Raw genomic sequence first — 15052 nt, forward strand, 5'->3', positions numbered from 1 at the left:
ACATGCCCCAAAAGTTATGAGCTCAGTTAATGACATGCTATGAACTCGTTGAGGATTTTTTTGAGCTCAAAATGTATTTTCTGTGGTCTGTTAATGAAATCATCCTTCTTGTCAATGAACCAGGGCTGTGGAGAGGAGAGTCACATGAGTTTCCCAGTGGAGTATTTCCCAGCCCATGCCACAGCACAGGGCAAGTTGCACAGAGTCCCCTTCCCTGGCTCAGGAAGTTCTTCCAGTCAAGGCCATCTCCCACAAGGGATCGTTGGCATTTGGTGTGGCATTGGCTCACAGCTTTCCTCCACCCAGGAGAGGGTGGAGGGTCAGCACCGAGCCAAGTGGGTCTCTGTGAGCTGTTTTCTGCCTCCTGATGCAGGCTGTCCAAAGGAGCAAGTCTGTTTTATGACACTCGGCACAGGAAATCCCAGAGAGGCAAGGTAAACCTGGCAATAGGTAAAGGCATTATTAATCTCATGGGCAAATGAACCTGTCACCACTGATGGGAGATGTCTTTGCCTCTTCCGAGTTCTTTCCTGATTTACATGGAGCACAAGTCACTCAACTTCTATGGGGATATGACTCAGCACGGAATTTTGGCACAAGTTGCTCAGAATTAATTGTAATTGTGAATTTCAGAGCTGTTGGGGCACCAATTCTATTGATAATTCTTCTCACCAAGTAATCAGATTTTATCCCCTTTTGACCCCATTACAAAAATTCTCATTTGGACCAGTACTTCTCTTCTGGAGGATAAAATACATTAGTTTTTTGCAGTTCTCGTTGCCAAAGGTCTCTATAATGAGATTTCAGACATGAATTGATAAATCCATACTAAAGGAAGGGAAAACACTAACATATTGTACCTCAAGGAATAAAAAGGGAGAAGCAGAGCTCATGAAATGCTAGTTGAAGTGCGATGGCTAGACCCTAAAAAAACAACAGTGCCCTCATTTTTGTGTACACTTGTTTTTTTAATAGTTCTGCTCATTTTGACACCCAGTCCTAAATTCTTCACATCAAAAATTCAACTTTCCATAAAGAGAAAAGTAAATTTTGAAGCAAGAGTGTGACTAAAGACATGTTCAAGAAAATAATCTCTGGGCAATTTGATTCCTTTTAGAACCTATATAGCCAAACTATTGACAAAATAAAAAGAGGAAATTAATGGGTATCATACCAAATTTGAGTGGAAGGCAACTGGTTTTTTTGGGAAAACCATACAAGAATTGGCATTTTTATCTGACATTCAAAGCTTGCTGTTGGATTTTTATTCTCTCACTGCATATTTTCATGTTAAACAGTGATTCTGGAAGAAGCTCACCAGGGTTAGACTTTCTGCTTGCAGCTTCTGCTCTCTCCTCTTTGCAGCAACCAAGTTGCTCCTGCTTGTTGCTGCTCTGGCACAGAAGATGTGAGTTTCCTTTCTTCTTCATCTCTTTTTTTTGAATGCCTCTTGTAAGAGCCCTTGGACATACCTGTGTGAATATAAGAGCAATAGTATTTCTCAAATTCACACAGCATTCACAGAAATTCTGATTTTGTGAGTAACTGAACTTTGAGGAACATTGTCAATGAATTCTTGGGGTGCAAATTAAGTGGGAAGATCAGTAACAACTGCAGCCCTGCAGGAAGAGAGCAGCAAGGGCTGCAGAAATGGGACACACCTCTTTCTCTCAGAATTACACAACTTGAGGGCTTAAAGTTAGTAGGCTTAGAGGCAGACAGACTGGGCTAATTCTGGACTTCTTGTGAGTCTAATTTAATTCCTAGAAGTGGAGCTGTGTTTGCTCAAGCTTGGCTCCAGACCAGCTTTTCCAGAAGCAGTCAGGCACCAGTGCATTTGTCAGAGTCACTTTACTCCCACTGATGCTAGTTACGTGCCTTTTGAAAATCCCACTAAGGGTGTCTGCAAATCTTGCCCCAAGTGTACTCACTTGGGTTTATTCAACTGCAATTACAGGTCAGCTCTGCTTGCACCAGAGTCCTTCCACCAAACTCCTTGCTTTCCTGGCACAGCAATGATCTGTATCCCTGATGTGAGGGTGGTAAAATTAATTCTGCATATTGGAAACTGAAAAGTGAAGCAATTGAAGGGTAAGAATGCTATGAATCAGTTCTCTCAGTGAAGTAATACTAAAGCTAGCTCTAACTTAGGAACAGCATGTTAATTCTTGATCAAGCCCCTTTTCCCATTGCTGTTCCACACACAAATACCTGAAGACGATGGGACAGTGTCTGTCTGTTAGAAAGGACACAGTGTCGCATCAAGCCACAACCAACCACAGACTGAGAGCCTGCATGTGAGCAGGGCCGGAGCTGATGGGCCTTTCTAATGCAGGGAAACTTATCAGCAAGAACATTTTGAGACCACAGAGCCATCTAAATCCACCATTGCTGACTTGTAGTCATAAGTAGTGCAAAGACATCTTCCTTTTTTTCCCCCTGTAAATGAGTATTTTGGCATAAAACAGAGGAAAAAATCTAGAAGTTTAGCTTGCATGCCCTAAATAGAAACATACCCCTGGAAGACACAGCAGCAGCTGATGCAGGAGCAGGTTAGTTTTTGACTAACCAAACTGCCTGGATTAGCAAATTCTGGAATAACATCATTACAGGCCCCAAGAAGCTGAAAACCTCATATATTGATTCTCCTGGGCCTTGGAAGAAACTCCAGAATCAGGCCAGAATCCTTAGCTCAGACCTATCTCAAGACTGAACTTCTGAATCTTAAATTCCTCTGCTTATTATTTTCAATTCATCTTTGTATTTTCTGTACCTTAGAGTGCATTATTCCTGGTGATGACATTACTTTGTCCGTTTGTTTCCAGGCACAGTCAAAGGCAAGTGGTCACCATCTCAGACATGATTTACTGAGGTCTCTGTGTCCCCTATGATGTCATGGCTATTTATATCCTAAGGAAATCATCTCCCTGGAAAAGTAAACTCATTTAAAGAACTAATGTTGATTGGAAAGTGCCAAACAACTGCCTGGGAAATAAGGAGCCCAGAAGTGAATAACAGATACACACTGACTGTCTCTTGATGAAGTAGGAAAAAACTTCCCTTTTACTTTCATCCTCAGTTCTCTTGTTCACAGAAATAGGAGGGCTGCAGAATAGCTGGGAATGAACTGCCACCGTGTGGCCAAGGCACAGTTTGAGCTACCTTTCCCGAAATCTTCAAGAGCTGATGCTGCAAGTGACAGTCTCCAGCACTTAATAGTGGACGGTTTTTGCTCAATCACACATTTTACTTTGGTGTCTTGTGCAGTCTCCCTATAAGTGCTCATAAGCTTCTTGGTAAAGTCTTGCTCTCTTCTCAATCTCACTTTAATAAAAGGGTGGAATACATCACTTTTAATTCCATCAATTCTTTTTATATTTTCACTAATAAGTTACCTCATCTTCTGTGAGGAGTCAGGGTATCGTAATCACTGAGTCATTCGGGTGGTGATGCCTGGTCTTGCCTTATAAAAGATGGACAATATTTTAATATGGAAAGTCTATTAGCAGAAAACTTGTCACCATGCACCAAATTGATGCTAATCAAATAACAGGCTTTAGCTTCTGCTTCTCAGTCTGGTCTGAAGCAGCTGGGCTTGTTTGTCATGATTTGCCCTCAAAATTCTTCCAGAACATGTTTTTCTACCTGTTAAACTCACAATATGTAAAGAGTCATTCCACTGACTTTATGCAGCTTGGTTTCTCTTTACCATAGGCATAATTCAGAGCTACAGGCCAAAAAGGTGGCAAAAGCCTCCTAAACACAGCCTGCTGTGACAGGTCAGCTTCGTGTGGCTTTCATCTCCTTGTGGACCTGCTCCACCACGAAATCACAGCAGGCACTCTCTCAAATTTACCCAAGCAGAACAACAAACTGACCCTACAGCCGTGAAAATTTCCAAGACACCCACTAGGCGTGAATCTAATATTTTTAATACACCCCCTCAAAGCTGGAGCAGCAGATAACCATGCATTTTTCTATTCATTACCTTGGAGGACTTCCTGCATTACTCAAGGCGATGCTGACACCTTCTGCCTTCATTGTAACTTTATGGCACTGCAAGATTCAAACCAGAGCATACATCTTGTCCAGCTGCCAACTTTCCATTAGCTGCCTGTATTTCTTCTGTTTCTGCTGAAGACCCTCATAACTTCACCTCGCCTACATGCATTGCAATTACACTGAGTTGCTCAACACAAAAGGACAAAACGATTTTGAATCATCCAGGACATGATTCCTTCAACAGTCTTCACCTCTCTTCTGTTGCTGAATTCTTGTACACTGTGTCTTTAGTTTCTCAAAGACAGCTGGGGCTGTGGCATCACAGAAATTTGTAGCCAGGGGCCCTTCAGAGCTAGTACTCAGCAATGACACAAGCTAGAGAGACTTGACATACCCTAATACTTCAGCTGAGCTTGATTTGAAACAACAAAATAAGGGATCCTTTTCTAAAGCTCTTGGCTGTTATTTAAATGCACTCTGGGAAAGAGCTTTTGGGGATCAGTGCTGCAGGGAACACTCACACACATCGGCCTTGATCGACAGAGCTCCTGTTTGATGCGCTTCATTACCATGGCCTGGGGGCATGGCTGAAAGAGCTCACTAACAATCTCTACAAAAGATCTAGGTCATACCCAGCTCTGCCGGTCATGAACAACTCTTCAGTATGATTGGCATTGTCAGAACACCTCTAGCAGGTGCTTAATTTCTAGGTTGCAATGCCTGAAAATAACTGCATGTTGCAGCAAGGTCGTTTAGAGGATGTTCCCATGGCAGAGAGAATCCCTTCAGTGTCCATGCAGAGATCTCTGCTTACAAAGCCACGAGGGAATGATTCAGAGCAGATGGGGAGCACATTTGTAGGGCAACCAGCTTCTCCTGGAAACTGTGTGGAAAGCTGCTTATGGTGAGCCAGTGTTAGGGGGCCGGGGCAGGGTTCTCTCTTGGGCTAATACAGAGGGTGCTGCCATCCACACTAAATCCTTCTTTGAGGAGGCAGCTGACACTGGGGATGGAGATGCTCCCCTTTCCTCTCTCCTGCTCCCTTTCTGCTTAACTGCCTGCTCTAGCACAGGTAGCACAAGACCCTTGAACCCTCAGCTCCCATCTCCCCAGAGTACCCTAAGATGCAGGGACTGTTCTCCATAGCTCTGTTGGAGCTGAGCCATGCTCAGTGGGGAGCATACATGGGCTAATACGTTAGAAGAAGAAGAAGGAAGGTGCCTGCATTTATGGGACAGATGACAGAACATGTTCTCAGAGAAAAACTGGTTTATTTTACTTGCTTAATTATAATTTCCTAAGATGATGACTGGCTTGAAGTGACCTTTAAGAAAAGGGGAAAAAATTAATCACAGACTCCAAATCGAAATTATGAATCTGATTTTCCCCCCTTTGTCCTTTATTCATAAAAGCAAACCCAATTTCACACTGAAGCTTGTATACTGGACAGCAGGGGGACCCCCACCCTCTGTCACAGACAGATGAGCAGAGATGTCTCTGTTGTGCAAGGACAGACAAGAGGTCACAGGGAAGGTCACACATGCTGAAGCAGTCTGGTTCTGCACATCAAAATGCGTTCTTGAAACAATAGCAAAGAGATCAGTTACTCCAATGCATAAAACCTTGGCACTATGAACATGAAACACAGCCCAGGGCAGAAAAACATTGGAATCCTTTTCTTCTTTCTTTTCATCAGTATTTTAATTATGCACATGCCTAATTCTGCTATAGTACCTCAAACAAAATGGTGAGATTTTCTGTCAGCACCCATCCATGTTGCAGGTTCTAGTAGCAAAAAGATGCCCACACACCCAGTAAAAATGTTCCTCGGCAAGTTCAGTATGAAATTCTGTTTGGAGAGGAGTTTCAGGGTGACACAGTTGCCAAAAATGTACTGTTTTGAGCACTGCCCCCCTTCTCTCACACATACACAGAACTGCAGCCTTGAGGCATGCCAGAACCTAGGGGTGTGTTTGGAACATGCTGTGCTCTGGCTATCCCACCTGGCATTGTGGCATTCAATGATCACATTCAGAGGCAGAACAATTTTAAAGGCATTCGGCTCAGGGCAGTCAGTACAGGACTGGGAAGGTACAAAGGCAGCAATACAATATAAAGAATACAGACTATTGTGAGAAGAACCAACAGCAGGGAGACAAAACCTAGACCTTATTTAAACTCTTCTTGAATACGTATCAATTATGTTGTTTAAACCAGTCATTTTCAAGAGGATGCAACGTAGGCCAAGAGCAGCAAAAGCACCTCTAGAATTAAAGTGCTACAGAAACAATTCTTCCCTCCCCATCACAAACATCACTAGAAAAGAATCCAAATGCTTTAACCAAACAGGAGATGCCAGCTCTAAATGGAGGAACATATGTTTTTTGGCACTTTCCTATCTTATGACAGAAAGTGGCCCAGATCATTAAGTTCAGAGAGATACTTGCAACCCATGGCAGAAGCGCTGTTTGAATAACTCAGTCTCAAAGACTGGGAACACAAACCAGCAAGAATTGCCACGTGCCAAATGTTCTGGGTGGGGGCGCAAGTTTATGGATGTTTTGGTATATCAGATGGGCTATATTGATCCAGTGCCTTAGGAAATTCATACAAGCCTGTGGACACAAAACCTACTGATCATAGAAACAAGAAAACCCTAGCAAATGACCAGCTGGTCATACCAGTGCTGCCATGGTCCATCTGTCATAGTCCAGCGCCAAGTGAACAATGCCAGATGAAAAAAAATCAGAGAAAGTAAAAGCTTGATCCCAAACATTTTAGCAAATACTTAAGACAAAGTATGAGCTGAGTAAAACAGGAAGAGCATGGGTCTTATTAATTCCAAGTATCACATGGAATACATATCACCTCTAAGATGAAGAGGAACACTTCCAGACTGCATTTGTCCTGATATATTGTCTTTAATGATGAAGTAGCAGAATTCCAAGTATTAGGTATTATCCAAAGGTGTGGTGGCTTTGTCTGCAAGTTGTCTTCTGCCCCTGAGAACAACCTTTGCTCCAATTTATTCATAAAATGTTCTCCATGACATTAAGCTTTTCTAGTGTACACTGGGATGTCTAGATTCATCAGCTGGGTGTTAAAATAGATGAAAACTAGCACATGGTGTAACCATATGAAAAAAGTTACATACATTTTTGCATGCAGTGAATCCTTTGATGTATCCAACAAGAGAGCCATTTCCAAGCAGAGTACAAAACATACTGGAGCACACTATTCCTCCAAACACGAGTTCCTAACGCTGATTCCTTCACTGTAGCTCTTTTCTGCTTGTACCACACACTGAGTGTATCTCGGTGCTGCTGCATACTCTCAGAATATAGAGTCAATGATGGCACGTACAAATTTGCACAAGCAACAGAAGGAGAAGTTTTTGCTTCACTGCTCTGACATTGGAAACACTGCTGCAAAAGCTCCAACATATTCACTGAATTCCTTGAACTGCTTTGCAGTACTGGAGTCAGAAGAAAAATTACTGCACCAGGCAATCTCTGAATCATTGCTTTCCATAACAGCACTAAAAAAAAAGGCTTGTCAAGCTGGAGTTCCCCCCAAGCTGAATGACGAAGCAGTATTGTTAGGCACAGAAAATTTGATGAGTTAAACCCTCGTATGAGTCTAACATTGGAATAGTCATGGCTTAAAATATGTCCCCCATGAAGAACCTTCGGTGACTGCACAGGTCACTTCTAGAGTGTAAGTGATGGACCAGTGTTAAAAAAAAATAAAAGTGCAGGTCTTACATGCCCTATTTTGTATATTCTAGTGAAGAGCAAATATTCTTCTTTCAACATTCTTTCTTGCGTGTTTTAGGCTTAAATTTTAAAGTGCTGTATGCCCCTTCCACAGCTTTGGGCAAGTACATGGGATGCCTTTCCAATCTCTTCCTAGAGCCAGTGGTTCTCCGCTGGCTGTTTCTTTGAGACTGGTTTGCAGCCTTAGCTGCTTGGGCAGTATCTTGTGAGTATCTCCGAGGAGCACGAAGGATCCAGTTTGAATGCAAACTGTGTTCACTTGTACTGGTAGCAACTGAAAGACAGAAGATAATCTGGGGTTAACAGTTCGTCAGAGACATTTTTATCTACACAGTGAGAACAGGGTGTTTGCTGGGTCCTTCCTGGAGGTAAGGTCAAGAAACAAACCTGGTTTCTCTGCAGGATATCACTGGGGATGGGATTCATCCTATCTAGAATTTCAACACCTGCAGCATAAATATGTAGTTGAGAGCTAGTCCCTTCAGACACACTCCTTGGGAACAGCTAAAACAACCTGCTTCAGATATTCACCTTAGCTTGAAGCAAAGGTGAAAAATATCTGTATCCCTCCACTGGTTATACAGGAGAGATGACGACCTTAGATAGGCACATCTTCATTTCTTTGGGCAATCCCATCCTTTCTGATGGAAACATCCAGTTATTTAGCCTAATCACTAAATGACTTCTCTTTTGATAGTTGGAATGGAATCATCCAGCCATTTCTCAAAAATAAAAAAGAAAAAATACATTTATACTTTTTATACTTCTCCAAAGACAGTCTGAGGTAGAGATGCAAGGGTGGAGCTCAGCCCTGAGCAGAAGGCAAGCACTATTTCAACACTACACATGCTACCTTTGCCATGTATGACCACACATAAAATAGTTGCACCCATTCAACGGGGAACAAGTGGTGTATTACTGTAATTTCACATACTGCATGCAATGGTCCTAGATTTGGGAGGCAAAACTAGAGGACAATTGCGTCCATTAATTAAACAAACATGATCTCACAATGCCATTCCTCCCTCTACCCTCTGCACACCAAAATTTAGCTGGTTTATACCGCACCATCAAAATCAACATCCACATTTGGCAGATCCATGTCAGGAACTCTCCGCCATCTCTCTGAGTCCAGGTCTGCAATGACTGAGTCAAAGAAAGCTATCGCTTCTCTTACATCTGAACTGGACTGTGGGCCTTTTCTTTCCATGGATGCCTTTTGATCAGACAAAAGAGAAAAAAGTTATCCAAGGGTTGGGCACAATAATTTCTTAATGAGCAAACTCTATAAGAAAGATGTATTTGATGCTGTACTTCAGGCTGTCAGAAAAGAAACACAGGTCCAGGCTACTCCACAGTGTAGAAATCAAAGAAAGCAGGACAGCAGTCTAACAAATATCCATCCTGTTACATGTTCAACACCAAGTATCTTCCACTCAGGCACTACTAGCCAGGTGTTAGAAAATCCCTCAGAATCCATGTACCAGGCCACTCATTTGGGTCACTAAGTGACAGCTGGGTTTTGCGGCCAAATTTATTCTGCCTAGCACTAGGCTCCTAATGAGGCACACAAGAGCAATGTAATCATGCAGGGTTCCTGCTGTAATTAATGCTGGGCTCCAGTACCTTCAGAAGATGAGTCAGGCCTTAAGTAGGCTGAACCCTCCTCTGCAGGCAGCTCTTTCTCTCAGCTGAAAAGGAATTGTGGGGTAACTTTGTTACTAATTTAAGCATCTTATTAAAATGCCAAGGTTAGGTGAAATTAATCCAGATCTAAATTGCTGAAGCTTTTTTGAAATGAAAGAGGATGGTGTGCACTAAAGTATGAGTCATTCAACACTGTGATAATTCCCACAGGAAAGCCACACAGTTTAAAATTAGAAGCCTGTCTTGATAAAAAAGCAATGCCTATCTATAACTGCTGAAGCAGTCATAATACCTTGGTTAGTGATCCTGAAGGTACATATGGGATACATAATTCCTGCCAGGCTCTACCTAATGAAGGGACATATATTTTCCTTGCCAGTCCAAGTCAGGTGTTTTGTCAGGCTGCAATACCAAGTCAGAAAATTGCTACCCTGGGTTTCAAACATGAGAGCAAAGGATATGTCACACCTCTGAAGGACCAGCCCGTTCCCTGTTCTGTGGAGGCAGAGAGATGAACTAGCTGATTCCCCTCCTGACATTATGGGTTGATTGACATCCTCAGAAGTGCTAAAAGATAGCTGCTACCACACATCTACTGGAAATAGTGACTGCTATTATGACTAAGCCCTTATTGGTTAAAAGGCATTTTAAAGAAATGCCTATGTGCTCTCAGCATCTTACCCATCTCTCTATTCTTTTCTTCCACTAGACACAAATGGTACATTTTGAATCCATGGTCAGTCTGTAGTCCAGGACCCAGGGATCTTTGGATTAAACCTCCCATGAGGACAGGTTTGTCTGGACAAATTACCTTCCCACAAATCATGCAGCACTCTAGAGAAAGAAGTGAATTTCCACTGACAGGTAATTTAACAAGAACAGGTAGCTTGGGACAAAACCATTCAAGCCTGGTGATAACACAAACCTTGCAATCTGTGAACATAAAATGTATTGTAGGAAGAATAGTCTGAATCTTGTAAAAGTCTTCTTGACCTCTCCCTAATTTTTACAAAGCCAGAGGCTTGCAGCTGTGACTGCCATTTGTGTTGGCGAGAATGATTCATATGGATGACATATCCTGCTGATGTTCCTGTCTGTTTCCAAAGGGATGGTTCATGGAGTGAGCATGGCAGTCAGTACCAGGACTGTTCATACACAGGAGCTAGCTGGCCATAGTCAGATGACAGCACTCTTAGCCTCAGACTGTGGGAAATCCAATTGTTTGCCAAAAAACAAGTTAAGCTTTTGGTATTTTTCTTAAGCAGTGTTTTCAGCAGCAAATCTCAGAAGTTCACAAACCGTTCTGATATTCTGCTGTGACAGAACATCTAAATATGGCAGCAACATTTTTTAAAGTCAACCTAATCAGTATGGCCTAATCAGTAAGTTCAGCCATACATCCCTTCTTCCCACCATCACATTATTATCCAGTTTAAAGACTGCACTGGATAACCTGTGAGTCTGCTGTCAAAGTCTTCTTTGCGGTCGTGTTACCTAAACAGATCATCCCGCTTGCTGCAGTCCTTCGCTTTGCCCTCACCAAATCAAGTCTAGAGTCAAAGTAACCACTGAACTGTCTAGTGGCATACAGACCTAAAAAGCTTTTATTTCTAGGATACATGTAAATAATCTGCACCAAAGATGATATTCCAGTTTTATTTTTGTAGTATCATTACAGCAAAGGGTGAAGAATTACAGTGTCTAGAAATGACCCACCAACTTATTAATGAACAGAGAAAGGAACCCTTAAGATTTTCTCATGCCCCACAGCCCATCTACCAGTAGAGCTTGCACTGATGCTAAATGTAGCATTGGCAAGATAACTGTCTACTTGGAAAAAAAATCCTATTTGTTTCAGTAAATTTATAATTATTTTGTGTAAGTGATTTTGTCAATAAAAACACTGCCAGGAAATCCAGGGATTACTGCACTTGTCAGTCATTAACAGCTATAAAATAATCATAGTGAAGGACTCCAAGGTACTTAAGTAATCTGTCAGGGCTTGCTCTTTCATGACTTGTTTTCCATACTCTCATAACTTTTTCTTTTTCTTATTTTCTCTCTCGCAACCTTACCCCCTCCAAGCATAGGCATATACATTTCTTTCCATGACCAGTCATTCATTCTTAATTTTACACTACTTAGAAAGAATCATAAGGTATTTAACAACATTTCAAAGGATGCAACAGTAAAATGACAGCTGGCTGAAACCAGTAAAGCAGAAAATCAGTATAGCACATACAGCTTCAATGATTTTGTTGCTTAAGACTAAGCACATGGCAAAAATTCTTGGAAATTACCTTAGAAGACTCTTTGGAAGGAAGTGGAAGAAATGACTTTTTTCCAGTTTTGGATGATTTTGTGGACGCTGGAGAATCTGCAGCCATATGCATGGATTTCAAGTTATTGATGTTGTCAAGATATTTTTTCCTCAAGGCTAGCAGATCCTGTAGGTACTTCAAGCAGTCTTGAGTCTTAGAGTACATCCAGTCTCTGTCTTCCTCTTTTGGCTGAAAGCAAGAGTCAATGCTGCTTGTACTTCTGCATTTTTTTAGTGGTTCGCTAACTTTTTCCTGCTCACCTGCAAGGACGTACATAGAAGTGCTGCGGATCAGTCTCACTGCAGAACCTGAGCCATCACAGTAGGGGATGTCATCTGTCACGTTTCTTCGCTGGGAGTTGGGGTGAAATATAGAATGGATCTTTTTGAACATAATGTGTCACTTCCTCCCCTTTATTATTTTCCTCTTTCAGCTCCTTAATTTAACACTAGATCTGGTAATCAGCAGCTGTTACCTTTGCCCTCAGCAGACAAAAATTCTGCCACTTACTGTAATGAGGAGAAAAAAGAAGCCTATGGCTGCACTAATTGTTTTCAGCCTAGCACACTGTGAGGAGCATGATGGCAATGCAGAAATGTCTTTTCTATTCTCTTAGTGTCAGTTAAAGAGCTTTGTCCTTTCCTCGGTTTAAAATATAGTTAAGGAGGTCAAATATCATGCTTTGATCTTTTGTTTGGCGTCTGGTCCCCATAAAAAGCATCAACATGGAGTCAGGAATTCCCTCTCCCACGATTCCTGCGTGCCCGTGGGTTCCCCTGGGCGCCGAGCGCGGGCGGCCGGGGGGCGCGGGGCGCTGGCCGTGGTGCTGATCCGCTCCCGCCCGCCGCCGAGCATCCGCCGGCCGCCGCGGGATGCTGCTCGGGAAGAGCTTGCTGGGATCAGCCTCCACAGGGACGAAAGTCTGGGTGGGCAAGAATAGTTTCTGTCGAGCGGAGTTCAGCTGCTGAAAGAAGTCGCTCTGGGTTTCACCCGGCGGTAACCAGGAGATCGCTACGGCTACCTGACACCACAGCGCTGCCAGGAACACAGTGGATTCAGGTGTCAGGCTCTGTTACACCCAATACAAAGATGCCCTGTGTAAGGGATGCTGTAAAATAAAACACTCTTCCAAAGTACTCCTCTGGTAAAATATTGCAGACAGAAACCTAAGAATTTGTACCTTTACACTTTGGTTCTTCTCTTAGATTGATGCAAGAACATTTAATACGGCATGTTTGATGACTGATTTTTGGCTGAAAGTACTGAGAACCTTTGACTATTATTGGCATATTCAAGCACGGCTAGTATTTGTGACTATGTGACAACATGATGTATGCTTCAGAGACAAGCAGATAGTGACCTGAGGCAATCAACAACTATCTAAAAGCAAGCAGAGATGCCCGGATTTGCCATGTTCAAAAGAGTTTTCGTGAGTGATCCTGCCCAAGCACTGACTGCTTGAGAAAAATAATTATTTTGAAGTCAAATTGATATCACCCTGCAAACACCACTGAGAAAATTTCTTCTGAAGCCTCTGGAAGTGCTAATTGAAGGCTTAAGCATCCTAAGATCTGTAGGATCCCAACAGGAAAGATAGGTCATAATGCAAATATGTGCCTATTGCTTTAGGAGCTCTGATAAACTGGATGCTAAACATACACCACAACTATCTTAAAATGTGCACTTTGTTCTTTTTATTTGTAGCTAAAGTTGAAATGTCCTTATAACAACTAAGAATTGAGGAAAACTAGTTTTTGCCACTTTTTCTGCCTTCTAATATTAGCAATTCCCATGGCAGCTGAAAGCAGCCTAGAAATTGTTCTGAAATTTATTCAGCTGCTTGGTATCTAGTACTTGTATGGAGGTATTCCATTATTGATTCTCTCCAAAGGTCTACTCAATCCCCCAGCTAGGTAATAGATTAAGCTGACTTTATGCTAGCATAGATCACTAGAACTATGAAAAAAATATGAGCTTTCTCCCCAGAATTACCTGTCTGAGATGGATAAAGTTTTGGGTCATCAATACTAACACAGAATAATAATGATAATAATAATTCCATCTACATATTGATTTCATTTTCAGAGCAAAAGGCTGTAGGGGGGTTTTAATGTACTGTGCTGAGTGGGTGAGGTAAATATCTGTCATAGCCATTCCAGGCAGTTTGTTTACTAAGTCAAGAAAATGAGATCTTTCCAGAATAACCTTAATGAAAATTTCCTTAGATTTGTTGTGTGGGATACTGGTCTTTGTTTATGGACGTGATTCAGTACCAGTGAGCGTCAGAGAGGCACTCTAAGTGACGTCTTAGTCAGAAAACCTGTAAATCAAGAAAATCAGTGGGAAATCAAGAAAATATTGATAAAGGCTTGAATCAATAACGTTATTGGGAACTCCAGTGAGAAACTGCTTGCAGTATCAGACATTGCCTTTCAATAGCAGATTGATTTATAAGCTCACCTGGGCTTATAAATAGCTACAGGGTAAAGAAAAACCAGAACCAACCAATCAACCAAAATCACCCCCCTAAGGTTCTGTTGATGAAGCCACAGGAAAAGGTACATCTGTGAAGAGTAAATCTGATGATATGCACTGGGATTTGGAAAACATTTCATATGGGCCATAGCTTTTCCTGCCCTGCTTCAACTAAATACTGAAAACATATGCTGGCATCTTGCTAATTTAAAAGAAAAGCTTTCAGGCTCTAAAGCAAGTTCTCAATTTCAAACATATTCATTCCCAATTTTTTAAAAGCTTTCTGGGTCACATTCATTCTGTGCCAACATATGTGTCATTCCCATTGTTCATGGTGTTGTTAAAATAAGGAAGTATTAATAAATGCATGAAACAATACAGTAACTGTATTATAAAATAGAATTTCATTTGAAATCATAAAGGGTCATTTACAATTATTTCAGACATGAATATTTTATTCCATGCTTTGGTTATGGGCAGTGAGACAATCTTTCTCTCCTATTGTAAAAATTAATATTAATTTGTTTTCTTCAGAGAATCTACCGCAATTTAAATAGCTCCATGGATTTAAAAATTTAAAGGATGAAATAATGGATATACTCTACTTTGTTTTCTAAGAAAAGAAATGCCCTTAGAAATGTCTTTTTAAGATGTTTTCCTAGAAGGTGTTTGCATTGAAACATGTTTCTGGAGTAGTTCATCATTTATTTAAAGTCAAACTCTGTTCCCCACACACCTGTAAGTGTCCCTTTTTAAGTAAATAACAGGGCAATTATAATTCAGCCACCACCACAGATCACAAGTCTCTTCCCCAGAGTTACTGCTGTGGAC

The 15052-nt window shown here is 41.6% G+C and overlaps 1 protein-coding gene across 1 annotated transcript; it reads right to left on the bottom strand.

Moving 5' to 3' along the window:
* Positions 1-7810: 7810 nt before the first annotated feature.
* Positions 7811-12139, bottom strand: C1H13orf42 (chromosome 1 C13orf42 homolog). The gene is made up of 3 exons (XM_069027620.1): positions 11726-12139; positions 8847-8994; positions 7811-8052 (listed from the first exon to the last, which is right to left on the bottom strand). The coding sequence occupies exons 1-3, from the start codon at positions 12137-12139 to the stop codon at positions 7811-7813; spliced, it is 804 nt and encodes a 267-aa protein (XP_068883721.1).
* Positions 12140-15052: the final 2913 nt, after the last annotated feature.

Source organism: Aphelocoma coerulescens, chromosome 1 (assembly GCF_041296385.1).
Source record: "Aphelocoma coerulescens isolate FSJ_1873_10779 chromosome 1, UR_Acoe_1.0, whole genome shotgun sequence".
Lineage (NCBI taxonomy): Eukaryota > Metazoa > Chordata > Aves > Passeriformes > Corvidae > Aphelocoma > Aphelocoma coerulescens.